The sequence below is a fragment of the Siphateles boraxobius genome, unplaced genomic scaffold (genome assembly GCF_051911475.1).
Source record: "Siphateles boraxobius isolate OS27281-9 unplaced genomic scaffold, OSU_SipBor_1 84, whole genome shotgun sequence".
NCBI lineage: Eukaryota > Metazoa > Chordata > Actinopteri > Cypriniformes > Leuciscidae > Siphateles > Siphateles boraxobius.
The window spans coordinates 1,404,904-1,423,451 of record NW_027509213.1 but is presented as its reverse complement, the minus strand read 5'-3'; the positions used below and the strand labels follow the sequence as shown (position 1 = coordinate 1,423,451).

At 36.5% G+C, this 18,548-nt stretch overlaps 1 protein-coding gene across 2 annotated transcripts in view; it reads right to left on the bottom strand.

The window, feature by feature from the left end:
* spire1b (spire-type actin nucleation factor 1b) overlaps positions 1–18,521 on the bottom strand; it is a 32,215-nt gene extending 13,694 nt beyond the window's left edge. Inside the window, exons 1-9 of one of the 2 annotated variants that reach the window (XM_077221475.1) lie at positions 18,095–18,521; positions 16,117–16,148; positions 8,562–8,801; positions 7,336–7,461; positions 5,128–5,202; positions 4,163–4,327; positions 3,575–3,661; positions 2,431–2,560; positions 1,886–1,927 (exon numbers count right to left, since the gene is read on the bottom strand). In XM_077221475.1, coding sequence (XP_077077590.1) covers positions 1,886–1,927; positions 2,431–2,560; positions 3,575–3,661; positions 4,163–4,327; positions 5,128–5,202; positions 7,336–7,461; positions 8,562–8,801; positions 16,117–16,148; positions 18,095–18,398 — 1,201 coding nt within the window. In that variant the 5' untranslated portion in view covers positions 18,399–18,521. The remainder of the gene's footprint in view (positions 1–1,885; positions 1,928–2,430; positions 2,561–3,574; positions 3,662–4,162; positions 4,328–5,127; positions 5,203–7,335; positions 7,462–8,561; positions 8,802–16,116; positions 16,149–18,094) is intronic. The other variant, XM_077221476.1, reaches the window with a different exon arrangement.
* Positions 18,522–18,548: the final 27 nt, after the last annotated feature.

The following is an 18,548-nucleotide window of genomic DNA, read 5'->3' as shown; positions in this document are numbered from 1 at the left end:
TGTTGCAGCTCCTCTCGTCCCAGTCTGTCAGTAACGCTCTGTTTAGTTCCTGTCTCTATGAAGCCCCTCCTCCTGAAAAGCTCAATGTGCTCTGATTGGTCGGCTGGACCAGCGTGTTGTGATTGGTCAAGCGCTTCAAGTGTATTTGTGAAATATCCCTCCCCTTACCATAACCACGAGGCTCAACACACTACTAACTAACTCAACCAGGCCCCGCCCATTTATTCTGCATATGAATTATCTTTTCTTGGTTTGCAATTTTTCCAGGTTTAAAAAAAATTGTCTGTAAAAAATAAATTGTCTGAGTAAAATGGTCTCTGACTTTTGGACCCAATCTGGACCCAGTTTGAGCATTCCTTGAAAATATCTTTAGCTGAGTTAATTTCACACATTGTTTTCCTTTAGTCTGTATAGGCCAGTATTAATAAAATGACATTACAGTCACAAAAAATTACGTTTTGGAGTGTTTTATGATACTTCCGTGATATTTTGTGACTCAAAATATATTCCGTGATATTTTGGACATCAAACAACAGATGCACAAGCTTTTATCAGAACAAACCGGACATTTTTGTGCATGTGATATCTTTCTTTAAAGCGAATGACAGTTGCTTGATAATTTTATTCATGATATTCTAATGCAATGACATTCATGCATTTTAAGTGCCTAAACACTATTTGAGGCTGCTGTATATGAAAGTCACATGGTATTACCATTTGATAGCATCACTGGTACCGCCATACAACTTTTAAGTGTAGCCGCTACTGACTTTCGAACACAGATTTTCCTCTGTCTGTGGATCCTGCAAACTCCATTTTAACCTCCGATTCAATTCTGCACACTCATCCTCTCAGATGAGAAACCTTTTGTGACTCTTTCTATGAACATCTGCTGTGAGCTGCACATTTGACCCATTTCTAGTCACAATATGAGTCATTTTACATCTCAGCAACAGTATTTATCACAAGATAGTTATTTTAGATGTAAAAATAGTGTATATACTATAAATGAAATAACCATGTGGTAATGTCAGCCCTGCACTGATCAGTCAACACATCACATGAGTAAACCACATCTTCACATATTAATCCATTCTACCTTCACGTGAATCAATAACTCTATATTTTTTGCATTGCATAATTGATCAACTTCCCCTTGGCCATGTTTCGATCCACTTGTTAAGTCATGACGTAAGGAATACTGTTTCTGGGTGCAAGCCTCTACTCCTTTCACTTGCGAATAATATCTCAACATTGTTTATGAGCTCTATTTATTTATAGAACACATTTAAACTAAGCTTTTAAAAACTTAAAGTCTCCACTACAGTCTCCGTACTCCATTCTCACGGCATCCCAGACACAAATATTTTAACGATTCATAAAAGATCATCTGGGATTTCAGTATGGAGATAAAGGTTGGGATCATGATTTTTTGGTAGTGTTACATCACATCCTGAGTGAATATTATTAGCATTGTTGTTTCCTTTTGGCATCTGATAGAGCGTTTGGATCCAGATGCGGTGGTGTGTGAAGAACGGATTATCATTTAAATATTGTGTTAATAATAGCTATTAAAAAAAATCATCATTAACAGTGTTAAAAAGATGAAATCAAAGTGAATTTTAAATTGGTGACATTTCATTTGAGGGTCAAAAAACATACTAAATATTAAAATTAACTAAATTAATTAATAAATAACATTCGAGATCTTCATTACTGAACCTTGAGGCACTTTTGTTTATCTGATAGCATTAAAAATGTAGTATTAAATATAAATATAAAGCAGGACCCTCAAATGAACGGCTCCCGGTTTTATATATGAAATGACAGGAGACTAAGCTCTAATCATTACAGACGGCACTAACGGATCACATCACAGCTTTACCTGATGAATCAAAACTCTGAGACATGCTAAGAGGCCGAATGGCTGCAAGAAAACAGGCAGGGTGTTAAACAGGCAAGTATTTAGATTCACAATAGCAGAAGTTGGCTAATTCAGTAATACTTAGAGTGGATAGTGGTTATAGCAAGATCAGACATGCGATTAAGACATTTCATCCATTTTACATTTGACATTTCATCCATCAATTTACATGGATGGACTAAATAATATGAGACAGATAATCATCAGCCATGTATGAAGCAGATATACGCCACACACAGAAGCTAGTACTTGTGTGACTGTTACGTTGCAATCAGAGCAAATGTCAAGACAGGTTTGTTTCAGTGATGGTTTATCTCATGTGAACATCACCAAGTCTGATTACAACATCGAGCTGTAAGCATGTGCAGTGACCTTCATACATGATCCATGATGCATATTCATCTCCAATGACAGTTTCTTTAAATGACCTGCTGTTTATGTCCATCTCAAGCAGCAAATGCATGTATAGTACAGTATGCTTTTGTGTGTGTGAGTTTAAATCTCACCGAATCTACTTCTCCGGATCTGATCTGGCGACACAGGCCTCAGTTTCCTCTCTGATTTGATTCCCTCCAGAATGCGTTCATGCAGACTGGGAGGACGTTCGGCCTGCGGTTTGAGCTTTCGCGCGGCCACCTGAAATCACACGTAGATATCAGTGTTTTGGGAGCAAAGAGACAAGCTGAATTAGTACATTTCATTTCCCATGTCACAAACTGCGATCACTTCTTCAGTTTCAAGTTAGTGGTGTTATCTAATTCACACAATTCCTTGATTGAATCATGCAATAAAACACAGCATTACACCCCCCCCCCCCAGTTCAAGATATGAGGCAAAAATTGCCACTGTACAGGTTGCATCAAAGATTTATTTTTACGTTGTTTTTTTTGCAGCGTTAAGCATTATGACCAATCACACATATTTATCATGAATGAAAAGGCCAATTTGATGCGAAATCTGCTAAAAACGCTGGAGTTTGTTTCAGTGCACACACTCACTGACTGAATTCTGCACTCTTGTAAATCCTCTCATCTTAAACAAAGAGCAGGTATGACGCAAGTAAAAGATTTATTGTAGCTCCAGCTTCATTTATTATAACGAGAGTTTTTGTGAGCATGCAGAAATCGCACTGAACGTAAGTCATGAACTGTGATGGGGAAAGTTCTTTGCCTGCTTTCTATATATAATGTGGATAACCATTTTGTTTTTCATGCTCCTGAGATAACCAATGTGAAGTCTTGATTTTGTAGTGCGTAAAACGCAGAGAACTAATTCCTAAATGCTTCTCAACTTGTTTTGTCTGTGTAGCCTAAAAGAATCTCACATACCTTTTCCCCAAACATAAAAACTTTTTTAGATGTATTCTATTAATCAACATTAATAGATTAAAAACAGCTTTGATATTATGCAAACTGGCAATATAAGCTGTTCTATAAAACATCATCTCTTAAAACGCTATTGGTCTTGAGTATTTAAATATAATGACGGTTAAAGGAATATGACGTAGCCTGAATTTTTTTTTTTTTACTTGAATCTCTGAAAACATTGCAGTAGGACAGCACATGCAAATGAATGCTGCAATCAGTGCATGCAATTCATTGTAAGTGAACTCCATGCTAAGTTTGTAAGTAGTGAATAAGGATCACTCACAGGGTTGAGGGGGGGTCTGGACCTGATAAAATCAAGTATGACCTCATGAGCGCTCTTCTTTAACTTGGGTGGAATATCTCCATTCACCTGAGAAAGAAAGAAAGAGAGAGACAGAGATCTGAACACACACATGCACAGACCTAGCAGAGACTCATTCCAGCTGGAAGCATAATTGAATCCCAATAAATGCAGACACTGCCTCTTAATATCAATGTAGTTTAGATGGTCAATGTTCATCAACAAGCTATACATATTCTATTTCCAACTAGCAACTCTTGTGTTTTGAATGCAACTTCTGAAAATGTTTTTTTTTGCATCTTTGATGAGTTACTAGTCTTGCCTCAAACAAATCTGATACCACAAACCCATTTTTGTGCAATACTTTTGTTGTATCAGTGTAGCAAAAAAAGTAGAGCAAGGCCTTTGATTCCCAGGGAATGCATGAACTTGATAAAAAGCATACCGTGACTGCAATGTACTGTAAGTTGCTTTGGCAAAAGCGTCTGCCAAATGCATTAATGTAAATGTAAGGAAAATGAAATATGCATCAGATAGGTGTGCGGTGTGCGGTATGCGTTCTGAACTCACCATGACCTTGCGTAGCTTGTAGCGTTTGGAGCGGATGTCGTCCATGAGCATCTCGTACGGCGTGAGCTGGAACTCGATAGGCATCGGGTTATACTGCCGTTCCTGAACCTTCTGCAACTTCACACCGTTCCTCAGATCTCGCATCAACTGCACCCAGAGCCACGTCTGACCACAGCACACATGCAGCAGCACGTTAGACGCATTCTTATGGAATATTCCAGGGGGTTTTAAGCATAATATATTACTAAGTATTAGTAATCCTTTAAGGCAAGATGCTACAGGCAAAAACAGTGTTTTTCATGCACTGGTCAATTCAGAGATTTTGGGCAGTTTGGCTTTTCATAATGTGTTGTTTCAGACTACTGGAAAGAAAACATCCAAAATACACATTTAAGTGTATTTTATTGCATTTATCTATTTGTGTCTGTAGATTTCAATGACTATACAGATGAAACTCGAAAAATTTGAATATCGTGCAACAGTTCATGTATTTCAGTAATTCAAATTAAAAGCTGAAACTAATATATTTAGTATATAAAACTATATACATATGCATGTTTATACTTTTCAGAGGACCGACATTTCTGCATTTAAAATTTCAAAAAAGATTTTGAATTTGGGGCTTTCTCTAAGCCATAATCATCAAAATTATAACTTTTGCACGATATTCAAATTTTACGAGTTTTACCTGTATATCTTTTAATGTGGCAAGTCAGAGATGTATTCTTTTCAGGAAATCTATGCAAATTAGTGAATATTTAATTAGAGAATGCATAATTTGCATGTCTTTTTTGAAAACTTGTAAAACAAAAAATACTTGCTTCTTAATGGGACTGGGGATGTATGGTTATATTTATTATAGTTACGTTTTTTTTAATCTGTGTTGTCTTGCCTTAAACTAAATTGGATGAGGGATAAATAGAGCCAATCAAAAGTCTCCATTCTTTGAAGAGCAGATCACTTACCCAATCAGAATTCTGCAGCTCGTTTAACTCCCTGCCAGGTACGTCAACTGTGTCTCCCTCCATCTTACGCAGGTTCTGTCCAATCAGAGGGAGACACAATACTTCAGACAGCAGCTGAGATGAGCAGAATCTACAAGAATCTATAGATGTGGCAGTATGTCACTGCAACTGTCTATTATTATTACACCCAACAATGTGATGAATTTCACAAAACATATTTTACTCAAAATCAAAAGAATGAAAGAATGCCTGTTTTGAGAAACACTGAGATTTTTTTTCCCATTGTTGCATTATTTCCGTCAATTAATGCCTTTTGCACATGCAAATTTATTTTCTGGAAATTATGGATTTATAGGTGAAGAGAATAAAATAATATATATATATATATATATATATATATATATTTTTTTTTCGTTCAAATAACAGAGAATAGGACAACAGAACTTGCTCATATTCACTTGCCTTGCATGTTTAGTTTTGTCTGTATGCATCGTTTTATTTTAAGTCATTTCCCCCTGAGCCAAAATGGTGCCGTCATTATGGCCGTATCCCAGCTTTAGTTTGGAAATAAAAGGCTTTACAGTGCAGCAACAGTAAACCCTCATGGGAACGAGCACAGAGGGAGACGGTTTGTGAAGGCGGAGCGGCTCGTCTACTGTTACACTCAAAACCCCATCAAAAGGTGCTGAAGAGCCACAGCAGACACAGATTTCCCTGTGAGTGGAATACAGTGGGTGATGATTCTGAGCTAAACAGAGGAGACGATCTAAACTCATTTTGTGGTCAATGTGTGCCAACACAGAGCAGACATTATTAGCCTTAAGCACATAAACAATGCGGATACCATTGGAACTTGAAGACCTTTAAAGACGTTATATTTACAGAGTTCAAAGTCCACATGTAATGCTAGTTACTTAAGGTTTCTTGCATCATGAAAAGCTGTAAATTTAGTTTTTCATGACTACTGTCCATCCTCTCTCAGGCATTTTTTTTCTTTTGCTGCTGTGCCTTTAAGACTTCTATGGAAACACCCTCTGTTCATGTGAAATGAAATCAACTGAGACAAAATAAAACAATTTCAATCTCTTCCAGGTCTGGATTTTATGGTTCCCTAAGACAGTTTTATATAAGCCATGCTATTTGGCTGATACATAATAAAGGGCAAACTCAAAGCAGACATGGAAATGTCACCATAACGTGTAATGTCAAGAGTGTTTAACCGCCTGCAATAAACCAGCAGCGACTCTCCTCCACGTATCACATTGTTACATTTATTCAATCACAAATCATGTTATTAGACCAACAGCAAAAATGTCAAAACAGACAAACCTGTTATTATGACTGACAAAACTATTATTTTTTTAAATTGAAATAAAGTTGAAATAAAATAAAATATATATCAGGGTTATCGTTAACTAAAATTAAAACCATAAGAAATGATTTTCTTTACTTGAAATACATGTATATTTAACTCTTTTTAAAAAAAATTTAGTTGAATTTGAACAACTAAAATAAACCAAAATGAACTAAAACTCAACAACAACTAATGAAAAAATTACAAACAACAAATATTACCAAAACTTTAACTAAAATTCAAATGAAAAAAGAAAGTATAAAACTAAAATCTAATTGAAAATATTAACAAAAAGTATAATATAAATTATACTAATATTATACTGATATAAATATTTAGAAAAACTGAAAAGACTAACTGGAAATAAATAAAAACAAAAAATGAACCAAAACCAAAATGGAAGGAAAAATAAATTAAACCTAAATAGTAATATTTTGAAAAAAATAAATAATAAAAATGACAAAAGCACATAAAATATTCATTAAAAGATTTGATTAAAATAAAAAACTGAAAATATAAAAATAAACCTAATTCAAATTATTACTAAAAACTATAATAGTATTTTAATGAATCAATGTATATGAGTGTGCGTATTGTAATATGTTAGTATGTCTTTCAGGAGATTTTAACTCTCCTGCCAGGCTGTTGTTGAAATGACTTGCCTGGTTAAATAATGGTTAATGTCTTTAAAAATAAATACTTAAATAAAAAATATTTAAATAAAATAATACTAAAAAGCACTGCCTCAGATAAAAAAGTATGTCTACTGGGAGAAGAATGAGATGAATGTCCAGGTCAACCCAACATACAAACAAGAAATGTGTCTTTATTTGGGAGGAAGTACAAGCCCTCACCTCTTTTGCGCTCTTGATCTTCTCCAGGAAGGTGCGGAGCTCTTTGGTTTCGGCGTAAAGCGCTCGACACACGGCCTGGTAGTGACTGGGAGCATCCGCTGGGGTGGACAGGTGAAGGGTGCACAGCTGGAGACAGTCAACAGGGCAATTCACTCAGCTACATCACACTATAATAAAGTTCACATTCAATTATTCATCACATGCCCGTGTTGGGAATTCACACAATGAAGGGTTGAGCATGAGGACAGGTCAGAATGAGACGCATTGATCCATACGAATGTCTCATGAATGAAATAAATGGACAGAAGGTGTGGTGAGTCACTCTTGGCTTCATACTGGCAGCAGTCTGTGCATTTTGCAGCCCATTAGTGCAACAAAAACATCAACATGGTACTTAAATATGTGTTTATAAATCTCCTCACTGTGACCAGATTAATTACCACAACAGATATGTGGAAAAAAAATATGAGAATGAATGCATGTGTACCAGGGAAAATAACTCAGCCCACACTGAAAGTTTGAGTGCATTGCATTGTGGGATACAGTATCTCAAGCTCTGGTTATATACAGCACATTCCATCCTGATATTCTATAAATAAAGAAAATTAGCATAATGTGCACAGTACATGTAGCCTACTATGTACTGCAGAAATTGCACAAGCAACCTACTGAGATCATGTGTAGGGCTGCAACAACAAATCCATCAAATGAAAATGATAATAAACTATTCAAAAATGAGTCAGTAAAAAAGGCATTTTTCACATGCAATAAATTAAGTGTAATAATTAAAACAATATTAGTCTGTTAAAAGTCAAATTTAGGTTTTAAAATTACCAACGTGAAATCCTTTATGAAACATTAGCTTTTTAAAAATGTTGTAACGACTGACTTTTTAGAAATCACATTAATATTTTAAACCATTTTTGCATAATTTAATAAATTAAATAGACTTCGTTTTGCACATTCAATTTGCAAAAGGAGAGGACTTGTGATTAATCAATGTGATTGATCAATTATTCAAAGAAATAATTGTCAGATTAATTGATTATCAAAGAATTGTTAGTTGCAGCCCTAGTCATGTGACATCACTGTTGCATAATGTCTACTGTCACTTACTAATGTAAAAGAATCGCAGACAGTATACAGTGTTCAATTCTTATTATCCAGAGAGTAGTATGTTAGTATGCAAACACAGTCAGACTCTATAGACTGTTGTTGCTCCCCACCTTGATGATGTCACGGTATCCACGGATACGGCAGGGGTGTGCGGGGTCCCCCTCCCGGTCATCCTCCTCTTCCTCAGTGGCGGCGTAGCCTTCATCGGGGCAGGAGTCGCTCTCTGTGTCGCACACATTGGTCATGAGGTCGATGAGCTGCTCGAGCGGCGGGCTCAGCTCTCGCTCCTCGTTCTCTTTCAGCCCGTAATCCAGAGCCTTATAGATCCTGATGCCCAGAGACTCGATCATCTGCAGCACAAACAGTCATTAAATGCTCATTAATTTCTTTTTTTTCAGTAAACCTATCTGAACAGGATTCAAACAAGATACATACTTGCATTATATTAAGGCTTGTTTCAGAGAATATAACTTCTTGACAATACTTCCAGGTACTTTCTAGGTATTTTAGTGCACTGGAAGGATGTTGTCTACATGGGAAGAGCACTTACTACTGAAGTAGGGATATTTGAGACACAAGAAACAGATACGGCTGATGTAAAAGCTCAAACACAAAAGTAAACTAAATACTATTCGTGCCACAAGAACCTTGATGGCTCCAACAACAGCAGATCAGTGAATCCTCATCCCGGGGTGAAACGTTCTCTGTGATCTGATATCCCGAAACTAGTCAGTCTACTTCCATTGTTTAAGGCCTGTTACAACAGCTGTAAACTAGCTGTAAAACCTGTACGGGTTTCTAATAACACACATACAGCAGTGGTTCTCGACCTGTGTTTAATATAGCGTGGGTTGTATTTCCTTTTACTTTTGTTCATTGTTTTTGAGGATGATTTCACATCACATTACAGTCGGATTTAAGCCAAAATACTATAGCGTTTGACAGGCTTCACAACCTTTGACATCAACAACAAAAGATATTTTCTTCTCTCTTGTATGAGAGGATAATCAGAACAGTCGTGTGATCCATTTTTTGGGCTGTGAGAACAGAGAACAGAGATGAGGTCTATTTGGTCAAATTACTAAATCACTGTTATGAATTTTAGGCTGATTAATGTAAAAATCATCTGCCAATTTAACAGTCTTTGTTTCCTTCAATTTTACAATGAAACAGTTACATTTGCATTGCAGAATACACACAATCCTGCACCATAAATGTAGGGTCTAAATATTGTGAAATTTTATTACAATTTAAAACAGCTTTTTTATTTGAATATTTTTTAAATGTAAGTTATTCCTGTGATCAAAGCTGAATTTTCAGTCACATGATCCTTCAGAAATCATTCTAATATGATGATTTGCTGCTCAAGAAACAATTCTAATTATTATCAATGTTGAAAACAGTTGTGCTGCTTCATATTTTTGTGGAAACAGTGATACTTTTTTGTTTTTCAGAATTCTTTGAATAATTGTTTCAATACTAGCTATTACAAGAGAGATTCACTTTTCTATAGTTCTGATGGTGTTTTTGATAATATTAACATACACTGCAAAAAATGCTTTTCTTAGTATTTTTGTCTTGTTTCCAGTCCAAATATCTAAATATTCTTAAACCAAGACGCATTTACCAGTGGCGTAAAATGACAGAAAGAAAAGCATCTTCTGCATTATAGGCCTACCAATGAACATCACAAATAAATTTGTCACAATTGGTTTAGAAGAGGTTCTCAACTCTTGAACCCTCCAGGTTCACTTTCCAGCAGTTTCACTCCTACCTTTATCAAACTGTCCTGCCTGTAATCCTGAAGACCTTGATTGTTCAGGTGTGTTTGTTTAGGGGTGAAACTGAACTCTGCAGCAAAGTGGACCTCGAGGTCCGTGGTACTTTTACACGACAATGATGTACTAAAAACAGAAAAGTTTTTCCTTTGTGTTTTTTTGCATACTGACGACACAGTTGTCAAAATAATCCCCGTTCACACGGATCCATGAAACGACTAAAAACGCTGTATTATGCTGCCAGGCCAGTAGTTGGCGATGTCACTTTGTAAAGAAACACTACACGCCTATAGACTGAACACGTAATACGCACACGCATGATGTCACCGGTTTCACGTTTTTTTAGTTTACCCATAAAATAAAGATGTTACTTTGTGGGTTTTAAGTGTTCTACATGCCTTAAAGGGACAATGTGTAGTTTTTTAGGTATTTTATTATCTAAAATCAATATTTTTATTCATAAATAGGCTATGTCCTCAATGGTGTACAAATACCTCTGCCAATTATTTGACTCATCCTCGTAAACACAGAATTTATTATCTTTATATACATGTGACGGGTAGGTCCACGGAGGCTTCCATGTCGTTCCGCCATCTTGAAAAACTATAATAGCAGAGAGGGTCAAAAAGTACTAGATCAACGCGTTTCCACAACGTGTTTTCGCTCAGAGCCAGCGTCACGTGACTGAAAGCAGCAGAAACGGAGGAGCAGAGCAGTGAGAGGCGCTTCACGGCCCCGGCAAGTCAGTCAGTAATTCATACTGTAATATTCGTTTGTTCGTTGTGTCAAGTTGCAGTTTGTTTGAAATAACAAACCTGTTCACCTGAAGGAAAACTCGACGAAGTGCTATTAGAAGACATCCTGTCATAGCTTTTTGGTACATAACAGTTACCGTAGATGCGACACGCATTTGAAAAAGCGAGGCGCTGGAGAGCACAATTCGTTTGAAGTCAAAATATAATTTCACCGCTAGATGGGAGAAATCCTACACAATGTCCCTTTAATGGTAAAATCTGTTGCCCTTAGATGACTGGAGATCAAAACTCATATAACTCATGTATAATTTACATTTGACAGACTCTTTTATACAGGGCAAAAGTTCATGCATTCCCTGGGAATCAAACCCACGACCTTGGCACTGAGCTCCGTGAATTTACTGTTTGAGCTACATGAATACAACAGCTTCTGTCTAGTCATAAAGAGTACTTTGTTAATAATCTCTGTGATTATTAGGCCCAGACATTTACTGACAGATTCTTAAGATGAATTTCATCCAGAATGCATGAGCCTGCAGTGAAGTGGTCAACACACTCCTTCACTGTGATGTCTAGCAGACAATTATCTTCACAAATAAAAGCACTGGGTAACAATAGATTCAGTTTAAAAACTAAACATTAACCCTGAGAATCTCATAAAGAAAACAAGTGCCCATGACCATGACTGAGGTAATGAAGGGCAACTGATGTTTTGTCTAAACATGATAATAACCAAAAGTACAGACTTCATGGAGAACATAAACAGGGCCACTTGCATAAACAGAGCCACAAACTGAATCTTAAGAACTAGTCTGACCAACTAGAAAATAGTTAGTCCAATCTACCTTTTTAAATTGTAAGACTTGTCTAAGCAGTTTATACAACTGGCTGGTCTAACTTAATCTGGCCTTCGTACATCTAATTGCATCTAGTCCAATGAATGTCAAATAATCCAGTATAACAAAGTAAAATACAAGGAGCAAAAATCAACATGAGGAAACAACAATATACACCTACAGGGCTATAAAATCAACATGAAATCAAAATGGACAATATATCAAAATATTTTTTTATGGAATAAATCACTATTTATTAATAATTATTTATCCGTGCACATCATTTTTTTAAATGTATGTGCCTTGTAATCATTAATCAAAATAACTTCCTCTTCTTCTCCTTCGAGGGCGGGGCAAACCTGTCACTCACATGAGATCAACCAATAGCAAACCACAACCATCCAATCAATTCCCCACTGACAAAATAAAGCCCCGCCCTACATTTGTTCTCGTTTGAGAAGCTGTTTCGCTCAGATACACGGCACAATAGAGACAAAAGATGATCGCAACTTCCGTTTCATGCCGACTTTAATTTACACTGTACACAAACAGACTCACATCTGCATAAAGTTCGATCCAGTTTATCCAGATTATTCTTGCCAAGTACTGCCAACTAAAACAGACAGAGAAATGAAATGCAACTAAACACAGAAAATACACAGTTCTGCATGTGGATTAAATATCTAAGAAAAAACTTTGAACACTTCTTTCAGTCTGTTAGAGCTCTGCAACGGGAACTCATCGCTTCTGGAAAGCTGCTTAACAAGGATTTGACTATAGAGTGAGTCTCAAATACACTTAATGTGAGATGAATTTGCTGTAGACTGCATATCTGTCTGTGTGTGTTTGTGTCCTTATCCACCGGCATGCAGTGCTAGACCTGTCAGAGCTTCTCTCAGGGACAGTTACTAATACCAAAGTCCCTTTAAGACAAGTCATTTCACTTTGAGGCCATCTTTGAAACGCCTGGGCATGCAAGTGCAACTCCTATCTTTCTGAATGGGGAAACATCAAATTCTCCAAAACTGTTCGTCAAATTTAAGATTAAATTTGAAATCACCAATAAAATCTGACAACAACTTTTTCATAAATGTTGTTTCTAAATGCTCTAATCATGACAGAAAACAACACTTTTCAGGCTTGATCAAGCTAATGCGCTATAAGAGATTCCCATGTGCTCAAGAGAACAAAATCGTCACTTTCTGGGATATTGGCAAAAAACATCTGTATTAAAAACTGAAGTTGCTGCAATCAGGGAAGCCACTGTGGCTCTTTTATCCATCATAAATGACTTGCTTCTCAGAGAGTGCAGACAAAACCCAATAAACATGTTATCTTACGTTCGGATGCCTGGTGTTTGGGAACGCAATCATGTGAGACACTCCTGGGAGGTCATTATACGCAACCATTGTGACAACAGACTTTGGTTCAGGCATTTCAGAATGATCAAACCAATATTTGAGATGCTGTGCAATGAAATTTTACGCTGGTTAGTTCAGTTATCCAATCACATCCTCTGTTGAGGGAAAGTCACGTGAGTTTTTCTGTTGCACATCGAGGGATTTATTCAGTAAATGTTTCCATCATAGTTTATGTGCATAAATAATCCGATAACAAGTAATCCATCTTTTATGTGCATTTTTAGAATCTATGCACATCTTGGCATTTCTATCCAGTGTTTTTTTATGCATTATCCCAAAATGTGAATAAAAAAGGTGGATGGGAACATACAGTAGCTAATGAGATTTAATGAAAGATCAATATTAGTTTGTTTGCATGAGTTCCATATAAAGAGAAAATAAACAAATGAGATCAAGAACCTTTCATAAGCAAATTTGAACAGCAAAAAAAAACTGTATCATGAATACAATCGTCATTGACTCATAGCGACTGAATTAAGTTGAGTTAAATGCATAATTAAATAATAGTCAAGTGAGAGTCTGTCACGGTCAGCTATAGTTGATCTACTGTACACATCATAAACCTGAAAGGTCAGATTCTTGGGATGCAAAGAGTGATCTGTCGGGTCTATACGTCTCTAATTGGCCTTTAAAATGTCACCAGCTGTTGACATCAAATTAAAAATGAACTTGTGGACTGACAAGCCGGTCAAGAGAGCAGAGAGAGCAGAAATCATCTGAATTTAGAAGTACACAGATGTGTCTCTAAGATGCGGGAGATACTGTGTTAATAGAGCTTATTAATTTCACTATTAAACTATTAGAAATATTGATGTTGATTAAAAAAAACGGAATTAAAATAATATATAAAAATCATGTGAAAAACAAACATTATTAGGCAACATTTCTAATCTAATTTGAAGCACTAAAATGTTTTAATATTTAAAAACAATGAATCTCACGAAACTTCTGAGAGAGATTTGGAGATTATTAACTTACTACAAAAGTAACTTCTCTCTAGAAAGACAATCAAAGTGGCAAAAGTTGGTCAAAAATGCAAATTTACACACAAACTGACTACTAACTTTCATGGAATAGAGTGCACAGGATTGTGGGATATCAAAAGCAGCAAAGGATACAATACATCCAATGCCTAAAATGAACACTTGCCAAGTGCGAGTAAAAATCGCCAGTTGGCCGGTAACATTTTTATGAATTCTAACAATGCAAAATTGAAAGAACATGAATGTGAACAAATGTGAATGATGCTCAGGACAGTTAGCGGGGCAGTGTTGCATCATCATGAAAGTTTAAGCCTTGCCAAATAAAATATTCAAGCTCAAGAAGACACAGAAGGGAATCAGCTCTTAAAGTCAGAGCATCCAAATAAACCAAAAAAGTTAATCAAATAAGAAAAGACAAAGAACAATCACTCACTGTTCTTGACTGAATAACTTTTGTAACTTTAATAAGAATAAACATAAGTTTCATGGCTGGTAAAAAAATATTTATAACCGGTACATTTTGTTAAAGGTACAATATGCAGGATTTTTCGCCACCAGGGTTCGCTAACCTCTTACAATAACAAAGGCATATATTTATGACGTATATTTCTACATTAAGCTGAATTATGGATCTTGTCGTCAAGCTGATGGATCTTTTATAAATGAGTGACTACATTGATGTTTTTAACATGACTGTGGTGTGAAGCAGGGTGCAATTGCTAGACGTATACCAGCGCCACACACAACGCGAGTCCAGCGGATATAAAGGAATCAGGACATTTCATTCTACCGAACTACACGCAAGTGCTGAATTAATACTCCCACAGGTCAGTTTATTAGACGAATTAAACTTGAGGTAACGCAGCGCTGTTTCACTTGCTCTAACAGTTACACGATCACACTAAACTGCATTTGAGTGTGTTGAATGTTGTTAGTTAGGTTGTGTGTTGGCTGTATGAGACTAGCAGTGGGCTAGATCAACATTAGAATAACATACAGATCATATTCTAAGATTTCATCATGTTGAACTAAATGACATTGATTAGTTTTATGTACATTTGCTCACCTGTCAAATAAAGTACATGCAACACTCGCGTCTATGTCAAGTCGAAGTTAGTCGCGGACGTGGAGCTCTCGGCATCTCGAAAGATTCATTCATTTTAGTCCTCTTTTTATCTCAAAGTCTGCTTGCCATGGTCCATAATGTTTGACCAAAACAACAACAGCGTGAGCGTCCTGCTAGGCATTACGGGCATAACCCAGTTGTCCACGTCTGTCGCCATGGTTACTATGACAGTACGAGGTGAAACCTGGCGGAAACCGAGGGTAACGGTTTGACTGGCGACTCCTCACCCCTGCTCACACGCCCCGTTTCCTTGGTTAAAATCGCAATTTTCTCACAATTTGAAAATAGTTGGAAATAGTTGGAAATATTTGGGATATTGTAAGTAATCAACTAAACAAAATATATAACATTGGCCTAGTGGTTTTTGGATATTTTACAGCAAAATTCTTACATATTGTACCTTTAAGTCACCGGCCATTGGCAGGTGTGGCAAAAAGTTAGTTTTAGGCCCTATCTATGCTACCCTTTAAAAATCGATCAAATGAAGGTATCTCAGTAGACAGGATTTGACACGATTATTGGATTCGGATGTGTCCTGTTGCCTTCCTAGCTCCATATCCATGTATTTTTCAGATTTTGGACGCAGACTAAATCACACTCAAAACACTTTAACAACTATATAGCAATGCCCTGGCAACCCTCCACAACACCATAGCAACCACATAGCAACAGCTGGAAACACTTAAAAGGAGAAGAATTTCCATGTCAAGACTGAACGATCAACACATTTGACGCTCATGCTGTCATGAGACGGTACATCACTCACCTGTGTTGATGATCGGATCGGATTACGCACACCTATGGGAGAACAGAAGAGAGGACAGTCAGGGACAGATAAAAAACAGCTTCTTAACATCCGTTATGTAATTGACTGGACAATCTGCAGTGCTTTGTTCTTACATAAAACACACTGAAGGCGGCAGATGTGATGCACGTATTCTTTATGCATCTGATGACTCAACAGCTCAGTGCTTTACTGACAACTTAATGTCAGTCGGCTTTGATTGAACATGCAAACACATGATAATGATTCTGAAATCCACTTAATCTCAGGACATGGCAAAGTCAGCAAAGAAACGAATCTCTCCGCTGTTATTCTGCAGTCGACAGCGAATGAGAAACAGGTTTGCCACCGGCACTTTTGACAAAGCAACTCTGCCTTCAACCTACTTTCCCACAAGACATATCCATCTTCTTGACACCATGTAAGCAATGACAGTAGCATTTATTAAAAGGCAAACTGACCACATCTCCTCTGAGAATATCACAAATGAAAGCAAAATCACAAATGAGATCTCTTTGATATTTCAATAGACAGCAAAGAGAACAAATGGAGACTGTATAGAGACCAGATGTTTCTCTTGACAAAAGACTCCAGTAAATTTGCATGTGTCTGTTGTAGTTTCAGAAGAGATCTTAACTGTGAGCTCAGATCTGCCAAGATAACAAAATCTGCAATGAATTATTCATAAATCTCACTATGAACTCAAGCATATCTCAGCAAATGATCGGAGCATGATCTCTATACTCTTAGCTATTGACTCAACTTATGAGTTAAAAAAGAGAAACCTCTGAGCAATAATGTAATCCTCTGGAATGGTAACAAATATGTTCATCTTTTAAACTGTGGATAAGCTGCACAGTGAACACATTTCATTATTATCAGCACTTTGACATGTGAAACGATTAAAGTATTAGTGATATCACATTCGCAAGGCCTTTAAATGAGCTTGAACCAAAAAGATATTAACCTCATTCTCCATTCACATGTGCTTAGCAGGTAACTTTCAAACATATTATTTCAGTATCACTCTGATACTATTAAAGCTTTTATTAATATTTGGGATTTATTTTATATTTTCCATTTTCATTTTAGTGAAATATTTAGTCTTTTTGTTTCATTTTTATTATTTTATTCGTTTTTTATTAAGTTGTGTTTCAGTTTTAGTGTTTGTTATTTTAGTACATCAAGGTAAACTAAATGAAAATGAGAAATTCTGCTTTGGCAACAAGCTTTTTAATGTTATTTTAGTTCATTTTTTTATGGTTTTAGTTTTAGTTAACTATAAGTCAGAATACAAATCCTACAAAATCATGGACTTTATTTCAGTTCATTATATTAAAATAAAATATATAGAGTGACATAGCATACATAATTAATTTGACCGCATTTTACACTCAAAAGAATATGAATTATTTTGCAATATTTAGAAACAAATATTCAATTTCACAGGCCCTGAGCCACATATTGTGTTTATCAGCATGTGCATCAGGAAGCATCCATAACTGTAAACAACAGTGACTGTGAGCATTTATTTATGCTTAATTTAAACTTTCTTGTGTTTATTTTAGACTCATGCATGTTTTCAATTTAGTCCACACTGATTGTATCCTACTGGGCTGCTGATAAAGGCCTATTTTACAATCACATTCGTTCTGTTACATAACAGATCAGTGATATCAAAAAACTAAAAATGCAAAAACTACAGAAATTAGAAATATAAGATATTAGGAGCATGACACAATTGCAAAACATTTCACTTGCAAATTTGTATATAAGGTGATCAATCAATATTGTGTATTTTGTGCTGCAGAACATTAAGGATAAAATGCAAACATATAAAAGATGTTCCAAACCAAATGCACCCATGACAATTAACAACAATTATATATATATATATATATATATATATAAATGTATATGCCGATGAATGTAATGGATGCAGAGGGTAGAGATTTGTCACCTGATCTGTCTCCGGAATGTAACCGTAACCGCACCGCTCCGTCTTTATAAATCCTCACATCTCCCGGTCCTCCGGTACCAGCAGAGCCACTGGAACCGTCCTTGTCCTCCAAAAAAGAGCGACAGCACTGGTAACACACAGCCCACGCCTGCTCCTCGTTGATGGGCTGCTTGTAGAGATGTAAAATCTCATCCAGGGACAGCTCATCTTCACCCTCACTGTCCATGATGGGATGCGCATCATCCTCCTCCTCTATCAGCTTGTGTCCGTCATCTTCTTCATCATCATCTCTCCTGCGGGCCATCGTCTCATCCTTCCCCGCAGAGAGAAGAGAGAGCTGGAGATGAATGCACCTGCGCTCGGTGTGAGTGATGCTGTTGCTGCTCACTGCCGTTTCTGCATCACAAACGCGAAGAAGGCGAACTACGTCAAACGGGGATGTCAAAGTAGGCGG